The 18,391-nt window shown below is 38.7% G+C and overlaps 1 protein-coding gene across 3 annotated transcripts in view; it reads right to left on the bottom strand.

The window, feature by feature from the left end:
* TRPM3 (transient receptor potential cation channel subfamily M member 3) overlaps window positions 1–18,391 on the bottom strand; it is a gene marked incomplete at both ends in the record, with an annotated part of 433,595 nt that overhangs the window by 88,398 nt on the left and 326,806 nt on the right. For 2 of the 3 annotated variants that reach the window (XM_084277970.1, XM_084277971.1), the window contains 2 exons: window positions 403–526; window positions 11,843–12,017. In XM_084277970.1, the coding sequence (XP_084134096.1) occupies window positions 403–526; window positions 11,843–12,017 (299 nt within the window). Of the gene's footprint in view, window positions 1–402; window positions 527–11,838; window positions 12,090–18,391 lie in introns of those variants that run through there. The other variant, XM_084277972.1, reaches the window with a different exon arrangement.

Here is an 18,391-nt window from a genome sequence, read left to right as displayed (position 1 = left end):
TTCAAGAAAGTACAAGTATGCATTGAAGGGACAGCCTTGCCACTGCAAAGTAGGAGCCTTGGAGACAAGCTGTTTTCTTTTCCTGTCACACATCTCCTTAATAAAATAATATAGTGATACTTGTGTAATTCAACAGCACCTTTAACACGTGATCCCAGTGACAGATGAACCATTACATTTCCTTGTGAGATTTTCTGTAGTTGAATAAGATCTATTAAATTAATCATTTTAAATGATAAAATATAGATTAAACCAAACAAAAGTCAGCAATATATAATACACTTTTAGAGTCTGGGTCACAGTGATCAGATTTGTGAAATATCCTTCAACAGGCACCAGAAAGACGTAATCACAACAATTCATTGAGCTCTCCCTTTGCCTCTAAGGAAAGTGTGAACATACCAGCTCCTTCTTCTTCATGCACTCCATGAGGATAATGAAGAGGTGCTGTGCCTGGGTTCGGGTGTATGTGAAAGTCTTCTGTATGGTAACTAACAATTGGTCCCTCAAAGACTCATTGATAAGTCTGAAATTTAAAAAAGAAAAAAATAATGCAGAAAAACAGACATAAGGGAAGATTGCAGCTTCAGACAAGGGTCAAACTTTAGTCAAGGGTCAGGTAAGAGTTAGGCAACAAGTCATTGCAGGTTGTTTGGGACAGGTTTGAAGATCAGGAACTGTAGAAACCACCAGAGACAAATTGAAAAACACTTTTTAAAGAAACAATTTGACCATGTTTAGGTCCCTCATATCCAACTTTATTTCAGTTCCCACATATTGCCTGAGAGAAGGTCATTCAAACTATCAACTCTGTGGCATCTTCCAACAAAAACAAGAATCCCACTGACAGTCTGCATTTGAAGGAAACCAGCACTTCTAGCTGAACTGTAGACCACTTTCTATCAGTGACTTATCAGAATTCAACTCATCATTTCATGAAACTGGGAACATTCATGTTGTTCATGCTGATCTTCCAGGAGTAACCATTTTTCTGTTCTTCATCAGTGCTAATGCTAGTACTGGCAAAAAGTAACCCAACATCAGAAATATATAGTAAAATTACATGGAATATTAGAACTTGAACTTTCCCCCTTGATACCAAAAAGCATATTCCTCAGGACTTATCTGGGTGAAACACTGCTGTTCTTAATGTCTTACAAAATAGTTGCCTTTAATTTAGAATATGCATTCTTTGATGTATGAAAGCTTCTACACTATAGCAGTTTTCTCACTTAGAGATGGTAACTGAGTGTTTCAAATTAGCTGAGTCAGAACTTTTTACAAGATAAGTCATTGTTGATCACCTGGGGGAAGGAAAATCACAGAATCTTTATGACTCGTGTTATGACAGAAAATAAACAAAGATTTAGCCCTAGAGCAGCTGCAAAGAATTATCAGAAACAGCACAGTATCTAAAAGTCATTGTTAGCTTATGGCAGCCGCTTTGGGAGAACAACCACCAAACCTCTGCTTATTTTATACCATTGGTAAAAATTGACTGTGCTTTACAGCAAGAAAGCACAAATGAGACTGCAGGTTTTTCATTACACAATTGAATTTCAAATATGATTTATCTGTCTAGTCTTTATACCTGCAGAAAACATGTAATCAGAAGAGACAATGAATGGGAATGGGAAAGAGGTATAGAGGTGCATAGGAGAACAGAGGCTTGGCATATGGAGTGCATATGTTCACCACTCTCTAAATTTGACTTTGACTGTAAATATCCCTGTTGAGTAGGACTTCCACTTCACAAAGAAGCCTGTAAGGCATATGTCAATGTTTTTGGGTTAAAATAAGTTTACACTATGCTGTGGATGACTGTTCATTCTATGCCTGGATCTTCTCTTGTCTTCTACTTTATTGCAGACACATCTTGAATTGAGTCTAGCTCTGCACTTCCTCTTTTCACTGAGGAGCAGTATGGCCCCAGATGTATTTTTTCCTGGAATACTGGAGAGGTAACAACACTGTATTTACTGCTCACTCACTATATAAGCACTCTCCTCACAGCATGACCTGCTTCCATCATAAATAGGAAACATACAATGACTTAAAACTTCCAGATCTCTAGATGGTCAGTAATGACTGTTGACAAGAGAGGACTTTCTGTGTGAGCTTTATAAGAAAAATAACCTGACATCCTGTATAACAGCAAGGACATTGCAGGCAGTTTGCAACATGAAATATGATGTCAGAGCACAGGTAGAAATGTAGATTACCTTGAAATGAAAGAGAATCAACTTGGAAAGGATGACACCCTGAATGTGCTAACATACTCTGACTTGCAGATTACTAGGTCATATATGAGATAAAGCCCCTTTTTTAGCCTCTTTAAAAAAATCAGAAATTTGCTTTAATCAAGAAGGGTGTTCTTAACAAAATGGCTTAGAACAAAATCTAAAAATAGATTTAAATAATTTCTGAAATTGAAGCACATGAAAAAATATTAAAAGTATATGATATATTAAAAAAATCCATGGAATTGGAAGAATCTGAAATCAGAAAATTTCAGAAATCTTTTCCAAAGATTGTGTGATTAAAACTAACATCTCTCCTCATCATAAATTAATTTTCCTTTAAAAAAAGTGCAGAATTAAAACATGAAATTTAATTTTAGAAATTGGTTCTCTCTCAGGCTAACACACACAGATATCAAGAAAAATTTGCTTTGAGTGAAAGCAGGATGGAGCCAAAGGCTTCGCAATCTTGAGGCTTCATAAGCAGCCATCATGTTCCTTTCCTAAATTAAAGTTTTTCTAAACCTGTATCATATCATATGCATAAGTTCAAACAGCATGTAAAGCTAAGTCCATGTGAAAGATACAGGTTTTTTTTTAAAAATACACTGTCAAGAAGGGGTTGCCTAACTACAGGGTTACACATGCTGAAGTACCATTGCTCAGAAACTTCCTGTTTTCATCACTTGAGTTTTGCAGTTTTCTAGCCTTACCAAGTTCTTTTATTATAACATCTCACTGGTCTGCAATTCTACAGCAAGCCTGCTCAGTGTCCTTGTGAGATGAAACACTTCTAGGGATGCAATGAGGAATACAAGCTATAATAGCAAGCTTTCTCATAGAGTAATCATAGCTGAGCTAAGTTTTGTGTAAACTAAAAAGACTCATGAGACATTTGCTCCTTAGGAATGTAAAACTTTAGAAGGTGTCAGATCAAAGTTCCCAATTGTGTAACCAAGCTGGGACAAATACAAACTGTGCCAGGCTACTAAATGCTAAATCGATGATGCATACACCAAATTCAGAGCATACAATACAAGTAACTTCACAGACTACTATGTGCAAAATAACTGGGACTTGTAGGTGGGGTTATGATTTTTTCACTATGCAAAGACAACCACATTTCTTACATACAATGTGTTAGCACACTTTACTATGCAAAGACAACCACATTTCTTACATATACAGTGTTAGCACACTTTAAAAAAAAAGAAACAAAAATGATCACAGATTCCTAGGTTTAGATTTCTGGGAAAAGATGTTGCTCCTTGTGTCTTCTGATTAGAGGCCTAACCTAGGACACAACAGGTTCTCAGCAGCTAACTTGGGAACAGTATATTCAGCAATGTCTGTCATGGATTATGAACCTCACATGCAAAAGGCTCCATAGGCATAAAATTGCCCCCTTTATGAGCCTTCAAATCTATGACTTCCTTCAAAGTCACCATACTCCAAGACTCAGAAATTTGGACAGTGTTGGATAAAGACAATGTTTTTATCCTCTTTCTGCTAGGCTTCAGTTAAGAAACATTTGCAGTAAGGTTCTGTTTGGGGAATTTTGATGGCATGATTCCCTGAATTCCACTTAATTTCCAATGGAAGAAATACTGCAAGTAACTTGCTCCTGCCTAAATGACATGTCCTACAAAAGGATGGCCTTATCATAGGACAAAAGGGAGAAAAATGTCTTGGATCCATCAGGAGAGGTCACTTGAAAACAATGAAGTGACAAAGTAGATAAAGTGGCATTCTATTTCTGTCCAAGATATAATGGAATATTAAACAGTAAAGCAAAACTCTCTTCATTGTTTTGGCTGATGCGGAAGAGTCAGATATGTGACTGCATTTTGGCATCCTCCTTCCTCTGAAAGAAATTTGTTTTTGAAGTCATGCCTAATATTTGAAGAGATAAAAGACATTGCACTCAATAACATTACAGTCTATTGTACTCATGGCATATGATTTCCTAGTGAACATTGGAGAGCATTTGAAAGATCTGGCCCAGAGCCAGCTCCCTAAATTATTTAGGCATTTTTTCCAGTGATTTTTATTCTTTTAGTAGAATGAACTAAAGGTTTATAAAGATTGTGCACTAAACTGATTTAAAAATGCAAGTTCATTATAGATTTTTTAAGATATTGTTAACAAAATGCTTTGATATGCTCTAAATGACGCATTCCATTCAATGAACTGCACATAATTTGTTTCTAAATTTCATTTGCAAATTATTTTTTTAGTAATGATCCTTTTTTTCAGGATAAAGAAAATATATCTATAAAGTATCAGTGTGATGTTAAAACTATTTCCTGTCTTCCTTTAAGGGGACCTTAGGGCATTTTTTGTTTTAATTATAATTTGCACTTTAGACAATCACACCGTATGTAAGAAACATGACCAGAGGGACTGCTGATACCTTCTCCATTGGAATTACAAATAGGACAGAGCCATGCAGCTCTGTGGGACTGACTAAATCACATGGTTTTTAAATACATACATTTTGCATATTACTGTTTTGAGAAGAAACAGGAAATAAATGTAATTATTCCTTCATTTTATTCAAACATGATGATTTTGGGGTTCTTTTACAAGGAATCAGCTTTACAGCTCTTAAAATGTTTTTCTCTCCAGGAAAAGAATGGTAATTATATTTCAACAGTCTACCTGGCTCTTGAATTGCAAAGTACTTTGTTACAAAGAAATTTTATCCAAATATGCAATGTGAAAAGAGTCTCAGAAAATAATTCAGATGTGATAGTACCCATGATCACCCATGACGTCATAGACATCTTGGGGGATACAGAATAACTGCATCATATCTGTATAATGATCCCTTTTACTCTAAGTAAAAAATCCTTATATTTTTGTTATTAGAAGAAAGGAAATTTAATTAATATACTTTTGTTATAAAGCCTAGAAATATGCCACAGTAGATGCAAAGACAGAACAATCCAAAGGCAATCTTTAGTGATTCTCATTATTAGGGTACTCATTTAGGCCACAGAAGGTTTTATGTTTCCTTGCGAACAGTAGGCAAGAAGTACATTTTTATGGGATTGAATTGAATTCCTTAAGGGCCTTGTGCTTGCAGAAGTTGAACTGATGTAGTAGTTAATATGCTATAAACTGAGCTTGGAGACTGCATTCGAATATTGCAAGTCATTTCTCATTCTGTGAGGAAATATTTGTCTAAGAAGTGACATAGTTTTAACCTAGTGTTTCATTTTTCTCGTTTTGAATTCAGCATTTAATTAAAAAAAATCTCTGAGGATTAAAAGCTACTGAATGATCCTATAAATAGTTGCACTTTACAGTTGTTTTACTTTCAACTTGTACTTTAATGCAAGACAATGAAATGAGAAGGCACAGAATCATAGAACCAAAGAATATACTGAGTTGGAAGGGACCCATAAGGATCACCAAGTTCAACTCCTTGCCTTAATTATAGAGTCAAAAATACTTTGGTGTTATGTGAAGGAGAGTTATTAACAACTAGGATATTCACTTAGGGTTTACTAGGGGCTAAATTTGGTTGTTTATGATTGGTCTTATGTTTTTACTTCTCAATGCCATTCAACACATTTTCAGCTTTTAAGTACATGAGAAATCAGTGCTTCAGAGCCTGGAGAACCTGACCTTTAAATTAGGGCCAGTAGCAATGAGCAGCCAAATAATTTTTCTGGTTCACCACGTGGGGAAGGTTGCATTTAAGCTGCTTTCTCATTTAGGTTACCCTGTGTACATAGGTTGTTTGTGATTAAGCTGTAAAATGTACTGGGAACTTAGCTTACTACTGAGAATTTTATTTGTTTATAGCAAAATGTAGTCACCCTGTCCATTTTTAATCATCTGTTCAAGGCTTTACAGACCAAAGCAATATGTAGCCTCTGAACTTATGGGAAACTGAAAAAAACCCGAACCAAACCACCAAACCAAAAACCCAACTGAATTAATTCTGCGTATGTGATGTTTGTAATGTTGAAACCCTGGATTCAGTGGGAAACTGATTCAACTCCAAAGACATTTTCACTTCAAGGAATGTTCCTTCTATTCTTGGTATTTCACACAGTTGCAGACAGCATCTCCTGCAAGGCACAGCTCACTGTGTTGTGTTGGCAGCCTCACTCCACTGCAGCCCAGTGAAGTCTTGCTTACAGTTACAGTCCATACCAAAAGACTGCCCTAAGTGTGACTGAAATGTCTTCATTTTAATGAGGAAAGCCTATGTCCTCGTTTTGGTCAGGATGGAGTTAACTTCTTTTGTAGCAGCGGATGGAATGCTGTGTTTGAGAGTTAAAATGAAAGCAGTGCTGATAACACCCTGATGTTTTCAGTTGTGGTCAAGCAGTCAAGGACTTTCTCAGCTCTTCATATTTTTCTAGTAATGAGGAAGGAGGGGATGAAGCCAGGACAGGTGATCCAAATTGGCCAAAGAGAGTATGCCATGCCAATTACGTCCTGCTCAGTATAAAGGGGGGCTGAGGGGAGGAGGAGCAGGTGGCTCCAGGAAGCGTGGTTTTTGGGGGACGGTTGGGTTCTGGGATGGCTCTGGGTGGCATGGCCTGAGTTGTGGGTTCGGTGAGAAACTGCATTGTGTATCAACAGCTTCATATATTTTTTGCTCTAAAGACCTGTTGGCATTGTTATATTGTATCTTTCTGCTATTTTAGTAAACTATCCTTATCCCAACCCACAGGCTTTTGGTTTCTTGGTTTTGGGGTTGTTATTTGCCCCTTCCTTTTCCCTTCCCTTGCCTCACCCCCATCCCCTCCCCCCCCCCCCCATCCTCTTTTCCTTTAAAGAGCAGGCAGCTGCGTGGATCTCGGCTCTCAGCTGGGGTAAAACCACGACAGCCTATAATGTGGCCATAAAATAAGGCAGATTCTGGCTTCTCGTCTCTTGTCTTTTCAAGGGTGCACATACATGGACATTGCAAAGAGTTACTTCATCCTGATTAATATATATTTTTTTCCTTTTATTGCTATGTGAAATAAATTAGGAAGGACAAATAATGAGGAGGAAAGGCAGGCACATTACAATTCTGTGAAACCCAATAGAAAAGGCAGATTTTCAATTTCCCAGCACCCTTACAGATCTCTCTGAGAGGATAGATTGGTGCCACACTGATCGAAGATCAGAGACCTCTATTTTGTTTTCCTTCACCTCCAGACTTAACCCTTTTCCCTCTAGAAACGAACTTTCAAATAAACTTATTCGCAGCAGTGCTTAGTACACATGCACATATAAGCATTCTTACATGTAGAAACAAATCCATGTAGGTCTGCATATAGGTGAGAATTTAAGACACTGAAAAAAAAGCATGATAATGCCAATATGCAAGTGCTGAGCCTGTTGCTGCACTTCTTACTTGCCTTTCTTACAGGAAGAACTTTGTGATGATGAAAGATAGTCATAGATTCACAGAATGGTTTGGGTTGGAAGGCACCCTTAAAGATCATGTGGTCTAACCCCCTGCCATGAACAGGGACACCTTTCACTAGACCGGGTTGCCCAAAGCCCCATCCAATCTGGCCTTCAACACTGCCAGGGAGGGGGCACCACAGCTTCTCAAGACAACCTGTGCCAATGCCCTCACAGAGATGAATTTCATCCTTATGCAAAATCTAAACCTATTCTCTTTTGATTTAAAAACATTGCCTCTTGTTCTGTTACTACACTCTGTGGTAAAAGTCTCTCTCCACTTGTCTTATAAGCCCATATGATATACTGAAATAAATAACATTAATTCTTTTCTTTGTATGTTCTTTTTCATTATGACATTATAACACAAGCAAGATAGATGGAAACTGTATAGGTAGACAGTGAGAGAAGGCATAAACCATATTCAAGTAAGATTATGTTAAATCTGTGAACAGCGAGGTCACCAAAGCCAGAGAAACTTCCCAAGGATTCAGATGAAACCTGGCACATTCAGATCTATCCCAGATGCAGCACTGTACTATGCATGAACCTGAATATAAAAAGGATTTAAATATTTGTGGAAAAGTCTCTTATTCCCAGAAGGAGTTTTGGGTTGAGTAAGTTTATGATCACATTTATTTTTAAAAAAGCATAATAGCACTTATTCTAGAGCTCAGTGTTTATGGATTTATGTTTTATTATTTTCATAACTCTCTTGTAGGTGTGAATACAAATCTTCACATTCTCTAACAGAAAAATGAGTTCCTTCCCAGGGAATCACAACTGAAAGTTTACTGCAGCTACTTAGATAAAAAACACAAAATAGCTCTTAGTTATAGGAATCTGAGGGTGTTTTGGTGCTACTTTCATGTTTTGTTCTCAAATTCTTAAACCCTCCTATATTTACTATTTCCTACTCAGTAGCAGACTGGGTTCTGCTTTGGGGTCTTCTGAGGATAACGTCCATGGTCATTGGACGCTCTGAGGGTGCTTGCTGCTGCCAGGTAAGGACAGTCACAAGGGTGTGGGCCTGATAAAACTGAAATTTTCCAATGAGTAGCCCTTGACCTGGGGTACCTGTAGCATTGTTTGCAACTGAGCCTTTTTAAGGGAGAGTCAAACACCCATTAGCTGGTGCTTAGGAGAGTCCTATTTAGGAATCATCCCAAGAGTACAGCCAGAAGATGCAGCAGCTTGTGCAAGAAAGTATGAAGAAGAGGCCCTCAACTAAATTTGTTTCAGTGTAAATAGTCTTGAGTAGGTACCCCAGCTAGAGTGGAGATTTTGATGCAGGTGGAGCTTTGGGTGGTGTGTGCAGCTCTCCAAGTTCCAGGGTCTATTTTTGATACCGGCAGACATTGCCTTCTTTCCTATAGGTCTGCTGTCTTGGAGGAACTGTGCCACAAAGCAGAGTTTTCATCTTCATAAGAGAAGATGAAAAGCAGATAGACAGGGTCTTCTCTGAGATGCAACAGCTTGAAGAACCCTGGATTCTAACTACAATGAAGATTGAAGATAAGCACAGCCTCTGGAGAAGGATGAAAGGTGGTGACTACTGGCACAAAGGGTAAGGCTTCTGTCTCATCTAATGGCTTACAACTACAAACCAGGTTCACTGGTCTCAAAATTGAAGAGAAGCCACATGTTCTTACAGGCAAAGTATCTGTGCCACTTGACTGTAACCCATACAAGGCCACTAAAAATCAGTGAGTCATCACAATGGGAAACTCCTTGCTGTAGGGAATGCAGGCACTTAAATGTTGAACTGACCTATCAACTAGAGAGGTTTGTTGCTTGCTTAGCCCAGATGTGGGGTATTGTGGGGGGACTGCCAAAGCTTTTCTGGCCATCTGAACTACTACCCCTACTGTTCCACATGGTCACCAATGATACTGTAAAGGGAAACCTGGAGAGTACCGGAAGTGACGAGCTCAATAGTTGAAGATGTGGGGGTCCCAGATGGTGCTCTCTTTAACCTTGCTGGTCAGAGGAAAGGGTGTGGGGAGGACACTGATGAAATAGGTCAATTTCTGGCTGCAAAGCTGGTGTTCGTGGCAGGGTTCTGGGTTCTGTGACCATGGGACTGAAGCCTCTCCTTATATTAGAGATATATTAATTAATTGTCTCTTAAGTTACACCATTGAATCAGGACCCTGATTGCAAATTGGTGTCTGCTTGTAAGAGATGGGATCCACCTCACTATGCAGGACAAAGTTATGTTTATTGAAATGGCTGATCTGGTAAGAAGGGGCTTTAAAGTAGGGAGAGGGAGTCACCTGCAGCCCTGTGAAAGCATGATACCTAGGCCTGATGAGCAAAGAGCCTTGAATGGGCATCCAAAGTAGGCAAACATGTCTTAGGTGGGATGATGTCCATCATTTCTATTTAAGCAAGGAGGTAGCTCATCTTTATGGAGAATTATAATAGGTGCAACACTGCTGGACAGACAACATAGTGATCATAGAACCATAGAATCATAGAATAGCATGGGTTGGAAGGGACTCCAAGGGTCATAGAGTTCCAAAACCCACCACCAATCTCCAGGCATTATCTAGACAAGGTTGGCCAGGGCCCCATTCAACCTGGCCTTGAACACCTCCAGGGATGGGGCATCCACCACCTCTCTGGGCAGCCAGTTCCAGCACCTCACCACTCTTTCTGTAAAAAACTTTCCCCTAATATCTAATGTAAACCTTCCTTCCTTTAGTTTTAATCCATTCCCCCTTGTCCTGCCATTATCTACCCTTTCAAAAAGGTGATTCCCCTCTGGTTTGTACGTTCCCTTCAGGTACTAGAAGGCTGCAATGAGGTCCCCCCGCAGCCTTCTCTTCTCCAGGCTGAACAAACCCAGCTCCCCCAGCCTCTCTTCGCAGGGTGCTCCAGCCCTCTAATCATCTTTGTGGCCTCCTCTGAACACTCTCCAACAGTTCTACATCTTTCTTGTATCAGGACCCCAGATCTGGACACAGTACTCCAGATGGGGCCTCACGAGGGCAGAGTAGAGAGGGACAATCACCCCCCTGTCCCTGCTGGCCACCTCTCTTCTGATGGAGCCCAGGATACCATTGGCCTTGCGAGCTGCAAGAGCACACTGCTGGCTCATGTTAAGTTTCTCATCCACCATGACACCCAGGTCCTTCTCAGCAGGGCTACTCTCAAGGAGCTCTTCTCCCAGTCTGTATCTGTGTCTGGGATTCTTCCAGCCCAAGTGCAACACCTTACACTTGGCAGTGTTGAACCTCATTAGGTTTATGCATAAGTAATCCTGACTGCATTGACATGAACTGCCTGACACAAGTGATTAAGCAGCCAATAAGCAGAGGTGCTCTGCTGGACCTTATACTTGTCAACAAAGAAGTAGTCAATGGGGGTGAGAAGTCCAAAGGTAGACTTGACTGCAGTGACTAGAACATAGATAGGGTTCAGAACTCTGAGAGGAGGGAGAAGGCAAAATGCAAGATCACAACCCTGGACTCTAGGAGACAAGACTGACTCCTATGGGGATCTGATTGGAAGACTTCTATGGGATAAGACATGGAGAGCTGAGGCAACCAAGAAAGCTTGATAATATTCAAGTATTACCTTCTCCAAATTAAAGATTTGGGCATTCGGTAATAATATGCACTCTGGAAGTTCAAAGCATGCTTACAGCCTGACTCAACAGAATCACACACAAAAAATCATCTATAGTAAAAATTAGTACTAACTTTGCCCCAACTCAAGCTTGCAAAGAAAGCTGTGACAATGCAAAAACAAATCAGAGCATAAGAAGTCACGTGTTCATATAGGTGGGTGTGTAGAATCATGCAATAGGCAAGGCAAATACAGACTAGCTTATATGAACATGAAGGGATAAATGAAACTTGCAGACAGCAGTAGACAAGATCATAATGTCGTAGCAAAAAATCATTGCCTCTGCTCTTTGAATCAACTGCAAGATAACATATATTGTTCTTAATATGTTATGTGTCTGTCACAGCATGTAACTATATATGATATATGATTATACACCCTTTTTTCCTTTAATTCTGGATGCCTTCAATATTTCACCTGTATCTATGATGGAAATAGCATTGTGAAGAAGGTATTTCTTTTGCACTATATTGCTAATAATTTCCTGGGATCAGGAACAACACAAGTTGAACCTGTGGATGAAGGAAATGACATACTAGGAAATGACTTACCCTCCTTCTTCAGAGTATTTGTGACCAAAGGCAAGGATATCAGATGCCCGGCCACTGCCATCACATATGACAACTGGAACAGGAGGAGTGTCTCGCAGGTACTCCAGAACGATGGAGATAACATTGGGACCTCCTTCCACAATGAGGGCCACTACTGGAACACCTTGACCAATTCCTGGAGCAAAAGAAAGAAAGAAACAAACAAAACAAACCCAAACAAAAAAGAAAAGGAAGAAAAAAATGCAAACCCAGCAAAGCAAACAAAACATAACAGAAGACAGAAAAGAAAAATCAGACTGAAATTACTGCATTGTGACAGTACAGTGTTATGTTAGAGAAAATGGCACTCAGAAAATTATAGTTTCAAAGGATAGAAGGGACCAGTATAGTCATCAGGTCAGTTTCACCACATAAACCAGGATTTTCTATAATTTTCTGTTTTATAACCAATATTTTGGTTGAAATAGACCATTAATTTTTTAAAAGATATAATCTTGGTTTGAAAGCATAGAGAAGCTACTACAATTCTTTCTAACGCATTCAGTTGTGACTTCATGGCTTGCCTGTAATCTAGATATTTGCATGGTGTCAGTTTCCAAACACTGGGTGTTCTAGTAGCTTTGCTTCCTGATGAGAATCTCTTCTATGATATTTTTATTGGTGCATTAGACGCATTTTAAGATTGCAGCTGGATAGTCATTTAACCTTCTCTCTGATAAACTAAACATATGTTGTTACAAGTCGATGCAATACTTGTTTTCCAATTCTGGTTGATCTTAAAGTTTTTTTCTGAATTCTCTCCAAATTTTACATCATATTCCTTGATTTTCAGACCCCACACTGGGGACTGCTCCAGAGGGAGCTAAACTGGTGTGGACCAGAGGCAAGACATTGTAATTTTTAATACTTGTGGTATTATTAGATGGGAGCCTTCTGCAAAAGTTGCAGCACAGACTTTCCCAGGAAAATCTTACGGATTTACAGAAACAAAATCTGACACCAGGCTGGTGTTAACATGACTGAAAAAGCTTTTACGGTTGTCACTTTTTGACCAGTTGAAATTAGGGACATTCAAAGGTACTCAGACAGTTGAACGTTTTTTTGTTAGCAGAAAGACTTTTTCCTCTTTAACTTTCCTTAGAACAGCTATATTCATTCTGCACAAAATTTTGACATTCCACTGGAAAAAAAAAAGAAAATGCCTCAAATTGTTAATAGTTCAATTTGGAAAAGTTGCATGAGGCCAGGCAACAACGACTTTTAATATGACTCCTCATTTAGAGGAGTTCAGTCCATAGAAACAAAGGCAAGCCTATGAGACTAAAACATAAGATCTAGCTAGACAACCTAGAAACATTTACAAATAAAACAACTTTTGATAGCCACAAAAATTTTTAAGGATTTGAATTACTGTCAAAAAATTAATGTTCTTTAGAAAAGAAACCCCCTCAATTCTCACATAGAACAGAAAACTCTTGTATGTGCCTCCTGAATCATTTTACAAGCAAACATTGTACTTCCTGGAGAGACTCTCAACATGCTTTCTTATGTCTGTATCTACTGTGTTTGCTGCTTTTTTATTCTATAACTTAAGCGTTTGGTGTCAGTTTATATAAAGAAAACTATAAGCAGAGTTATAAAATCCAGGCTAATGAAGGAGATTAAGAAGATTAGAATATAACAAGGTGATTAACAGAATGATTTACACAGAGCTCACTCGTTAATTTTTTAATTATTAAGGACTTCCCCGAATCTCTGCTCTACCTAATTGTTAAGTTAGTTTGATTGTTAAGTTGTCTTCAAAGGTCTTAGTGGAAAAGAAGTTTTGGGAAATGAAGTTAAATGAGAAAGAAAGTACTGTGCTTAAGAAGAGCGAATGATAAGTATGATTGGTTAACTTGTCCAACGTGTACTTCCATTAACTTTAAGGGGTTAAGCTAAGGATGAATTTTGGCATATTTGCATTGTTTACATATATTTATTTTAATCATGCTTAAAATCGCATCCCTTATAGTGCATTCCAGATATTAGCAATAACAGCCCCATTTTTTCTTCTGAAAGTCTTATAATCTGATTTTATTCCCATATCAATACATGCACTATGATATATCTGGTTGCAATTGAGCATTGAGCAGAGAACGTCACGTCACAAGTCTGCCTAGATTTTTCTTTATTACTAGTTGACAAAAGAAATGTTTATAGTTATTTCTAGTACAAGGATATGTTTTTTGAAAGACAATCGCTATCAGTAGATATATAAAAATTAAATTCTTGATGCGAATTGTTTTTATTTATGTTACTTTCCAACATAATCACATGGTGATGAGAGACTTTTCAGTTCAAATTTTAATACAGAATTGGGAGGAGATAATTTATTATTTAATTTCTATTGTTCTGGCTAAGGTAATGTAACCAAGGCTTTTGAACTTTCTACCAGTTCTTGCTGCTTCTGGTGTAGCTTTTCTCTATACCACACCATATAACCAAGAGTTTTAACATTTTTAGTTCTTCTTCTAGTTTTTTTTAAAGATACGAGTTCTTGGTAGCTGAATAAGTATTTCCCTTCGCTGTTCTCATTTTAGTCCTCCCTATTTAAAAGACTGATCGTAGAGCACATGAACTGTGACTAGGAAGCCCACAACTCACTGAAATTTTACAGCATCATTTTGTTTTGAGAGTGTAGTGTTTTCCTTGGGTCGGAAAACTGACTGATAGGGTCCATTATTTCATTATGGACCAAAACCCCACCAAAGATATGTTTAAATGTCTGATTTTCACATTTAGAAAAAAGGTGTTAATTTGTAAAGTATTTTCTACAATGCTTTATATGAAAAAGTTACCAAATGTAAATATAGGTGCAGATCGGAAAGTATATAATTAACTAATATGTTGAGCTGTATGTGGAACTCTAATACCAGTGAAGAAATATCCCTGATCCTATCATTATCATTAATGACTTTAAAACAAGAAGTAGAACTGGTACTGACATCTACTAATAAGATAATATTGAGACATATTCTCAGTAATGATTCAAATTGGTTCTGGATGACATTAAGAATTGAGTAATAGAAATGGAGAAGGTTCACAGTGCAAGATGCAAAATCCTTTACTTAATGATTTATAAGTTCTGCTGTAAACTGGAAACTCATTAGGATGAAATAGTGCCAGAAAAGAGAAAGGTGTGATCCAGCTGATCACAGAACTGAGGTTTTGCTGTAGTGAGACCACGAAGAAGGCAATATGATTATGGAATACATACAGAAAAGTGTTTTCAATAGAAAATATGGGCATGTTAGTGCCATTGTGCAAGCCACTCAAGAATTTCTGTGCAAAATACTGTCTGCAGCTATGCTCACCCATATTCAAAAAGAAAAACCTGGAACAAATGTAAGGAAAAGATAAAAAAGGTATATGGGAGCATTGTAGTTTTGTGTGGCTGGGTTCTGGTGGGGAGGGGTGGTGAGGGGCTGCAGTGGTGGCTTCTGCAAGACGCAGCTAAAAGCTCTCTGCAGGCACCAGAGAGCAAACACCGACTTGCTCAAGGCCGGAGTCACTGCTGACCAAGGCTGAGCCCACCAGCAACAGTCACAGAACCTCTGGGAACCACATTTAGGAGAAAAAAACCCACAGGCAACCACTTTTTGCTCCCAGAGAAGGGAGTGGGAAGATGTAAGGAGCTGTGCAGGCACCAAGGCTAGCAAAGGCAGAGGGGAGGAGGAGGCAGTACCCCAGGTGTCAGAAAGAAAGATGCCCCAGCAGCCTGTGGAGAAACCCGTGATGCAGTGTGTGTGTCCCCGCAGCCCATGGAAAAGGCTGAGACCCTCACCTGCAGGCTGTAGAGAGGCCCCACACAGAGGAGATGCTGTGACCCACATTTGAGCAAGCCTCTGCCAGCACTTGCAGCCCATGGAGAGAGACAGCGACACAGAGATAAGCAAGAGAGAGTGAGAGAGATCCATGCCAGAGCAGGTTTGCTGAGGGAGAGGCTTGTGACCCCATAGAGGACCATGCTGGAACAGTCTGTGCCTGAGAGACTGAGAAATATTCTATGATTCATGACTGCACCCCATAGCAGTGACCCACGCTGGGGCAGCTGGTGAAAAGCTGAAGCTCTGTGGGAAAGGACTCATGTGGGAGAAGTCTGTGAACTACTATCTCCTGTGGGTGGGACCTCATGCTGGAGCTGGGGAAGGGTGTGAGGAATGCAGAAGCTAAGAAGGAAAGAACCAAGAGCTAAGTGAGCTAAGAAGGAAAACAACTTGTGAGGAACTGACCGAAACCCCATTCTCCCTGTCCCTGCCCCTCACTGTGCAACAATGCAGGGGAAGAAGGGAGCAAAATCCTGACTAAAGTGAAGTCTGCTAAGAAGGGAGGGGTGGGGGAAGGTGCTTTAAGATCTGGAAGTAGTTCTCATTACATGACTCTGGGTGTCACTGGATGTGCAGGGCAGTGTCATAAATTAGAGAGTTTTCTTCCCTTTATTGTGTATTGAGTCTGTTTTGCCTGTGATGTTGACTGTGGGATGATCTCTCCCTGTCCTTATCTCGACTCCTGAGCCTCTCAATACATATTTTCTCCCTTGCCCACCTGTAAAGGGGAGTAATAGAGTGGCTTTGGTGGGCACCTGGCCTCCAGCCAGGGCCAAACCACCACAAAAATTAAGACCTCAGTCTGATGAGACAAGATGAGTTTGTCTCATCTTAGCAAACTGAAGGGTGAAAGACGTTATGTCTTAATATCTCCATGACATACAGTGCATTGGCTGTTAGTATTTTTAGATGGAGTTCAGAATATTCATGGGCTTCACAGCCTTTGGTAAGACTGAAAGTTAAAAAACTTTCTAAGTTCATAATGATGCTCAACAGTCACTATTACAGTCACCTTATGAATCTCAAACTGTTCCTAAAGTTGGTTTAATCAGTGTACTGCAATCTTCATTCTTAGTGTATGCTGGTGGACATTGATTTGCTATGTTATTCCAATGATACAAGTAATGGTGGCTAGTCTATACGGTTGAACTGTTTTGACTTTTTGGGTTAACTGTCTATTTGAAAGCAATTCTGAAATTCCTATTGCTTTTGTCTCTTTTTATTTATTTTTTAAAACTGCTATAGCTGCAACAGTTGCCCAGTGCATAAGAGTTCTCTGCAAGTCTTCCACCTTTATTTCATTGTGTTTAATAAAGGAGGCCTTTTCTCTCTTCCCTTATCCTGTAGAAACATCCAGCATAAAAACAGTCCTCTGATTAGTAAAAAAGAACAATTTCTATACAAACATTCTAGTTTTGAGTTAAAAAAATACAACTATTGTGAACCTTAATTTAATGCATATGAGTAAGTCTCAAATTCATATGCAACTATCTCAGTTATTCTGGTAGATTTCTTTGTGAAACAGAAACAATTTATAACACAAACTTTATTGTTACAGATCATTTTCCTTTTGAAATCCTCCCCAAGTATCACCAATTAGAATTTTTTCTTTGTAGTTTTCATTGTTCTCCACAAATTAGTTTGGTTTGGAAAAATATATTTTTTTCTTTAGTTTGGAGGGAAAATTAGATCATACGTTTCTGGAATTAGATATAATATTTTAAAATCAGTTAATAATTCCGTTGATATGTAATATCTTTGAGTATCTTAAAATTTAAAAAAAGTTAAGTGGGAATTATCATATTCTCAGTATATTCTACTGGTTATTCCTGATTAGATATTAACGTTGCATTTGGTAATAATTTTGCATCTATGAAACTGAGATCTAACCATGCTTTGTCTTACTTTAACACCAGACCAATTTGAAAAATGTTGGCAAATGGTGCTAGTCAGATAGAACCTCTGACTTTAGGGAAAAGGCAGCTCATGGGTTTCTCTTTAACTAATCAAAATATTTTTTTCCATCTAGTTCTCTGTATCTCCATAGAAACGCAGGAGTCAGGAATTCTCTGAAAGAACACTAATTCAGCTTATGCATGCACATTATACACTAATCTCCAAATAAGGGGCTGGAAGTGAGTAATAGATCCACAGGGAAGCTCTTATTTCTGCCAGTCCAGTCAGAAGGATAATGTCAGGCAGGGGAGCAAAAAGGTAAACCAGAAGGTAATATATTCCTTACAAGGTCCCTTCCAACCCCTACAAATTCTATGATTCTATGATTCTGGATGCCCCCTCCTTGGAAGTGTTCAATACAAGGTTGTATGGGACTTTGGTCTAATTGAGGGTATCCGTATCCATGGCAGAGTTGTCAGGACTATATGATATTTACATCCTTTCCAAGCCAAACCATTCTATGATTATGTGATTCTATTCAAGAGCAGATATGTGTGAAACTTCTCACAAAAACTTGTATATCACTATTTGTCATTTAATAAAATCTCCATCCCACCTACGGAAGTCGTAACATTCTTGCTATAAATGCAGAAAGACAGTCTCTCATGACTTAATTACTACAATACAGCAAAAAGTGTTTTAATTTGAATTTTATATAATGATTCATCTAAAAGGAAGAAAAAATAATACCAAAGAGTTAAAATAAGTTCTTTGAGGTGCATCA

This window comes from Gallinula chloropus (assembly GCF_964237585.1).
Source record: "Gallinula chloropus genome assembly, chromosome: Z".
Classification (NCBI taxonomy): domain Eukaryota; kingdom Metazoa; phylum Chordata; class Aves; order Gruiformes; family Rallidae; genus Gallinula; species Gallinula chloropus.
Note: the sequence above shows the minus strand (reverse complement) of the source record. Positions and strands in the feature narration are given on the sequence as shown.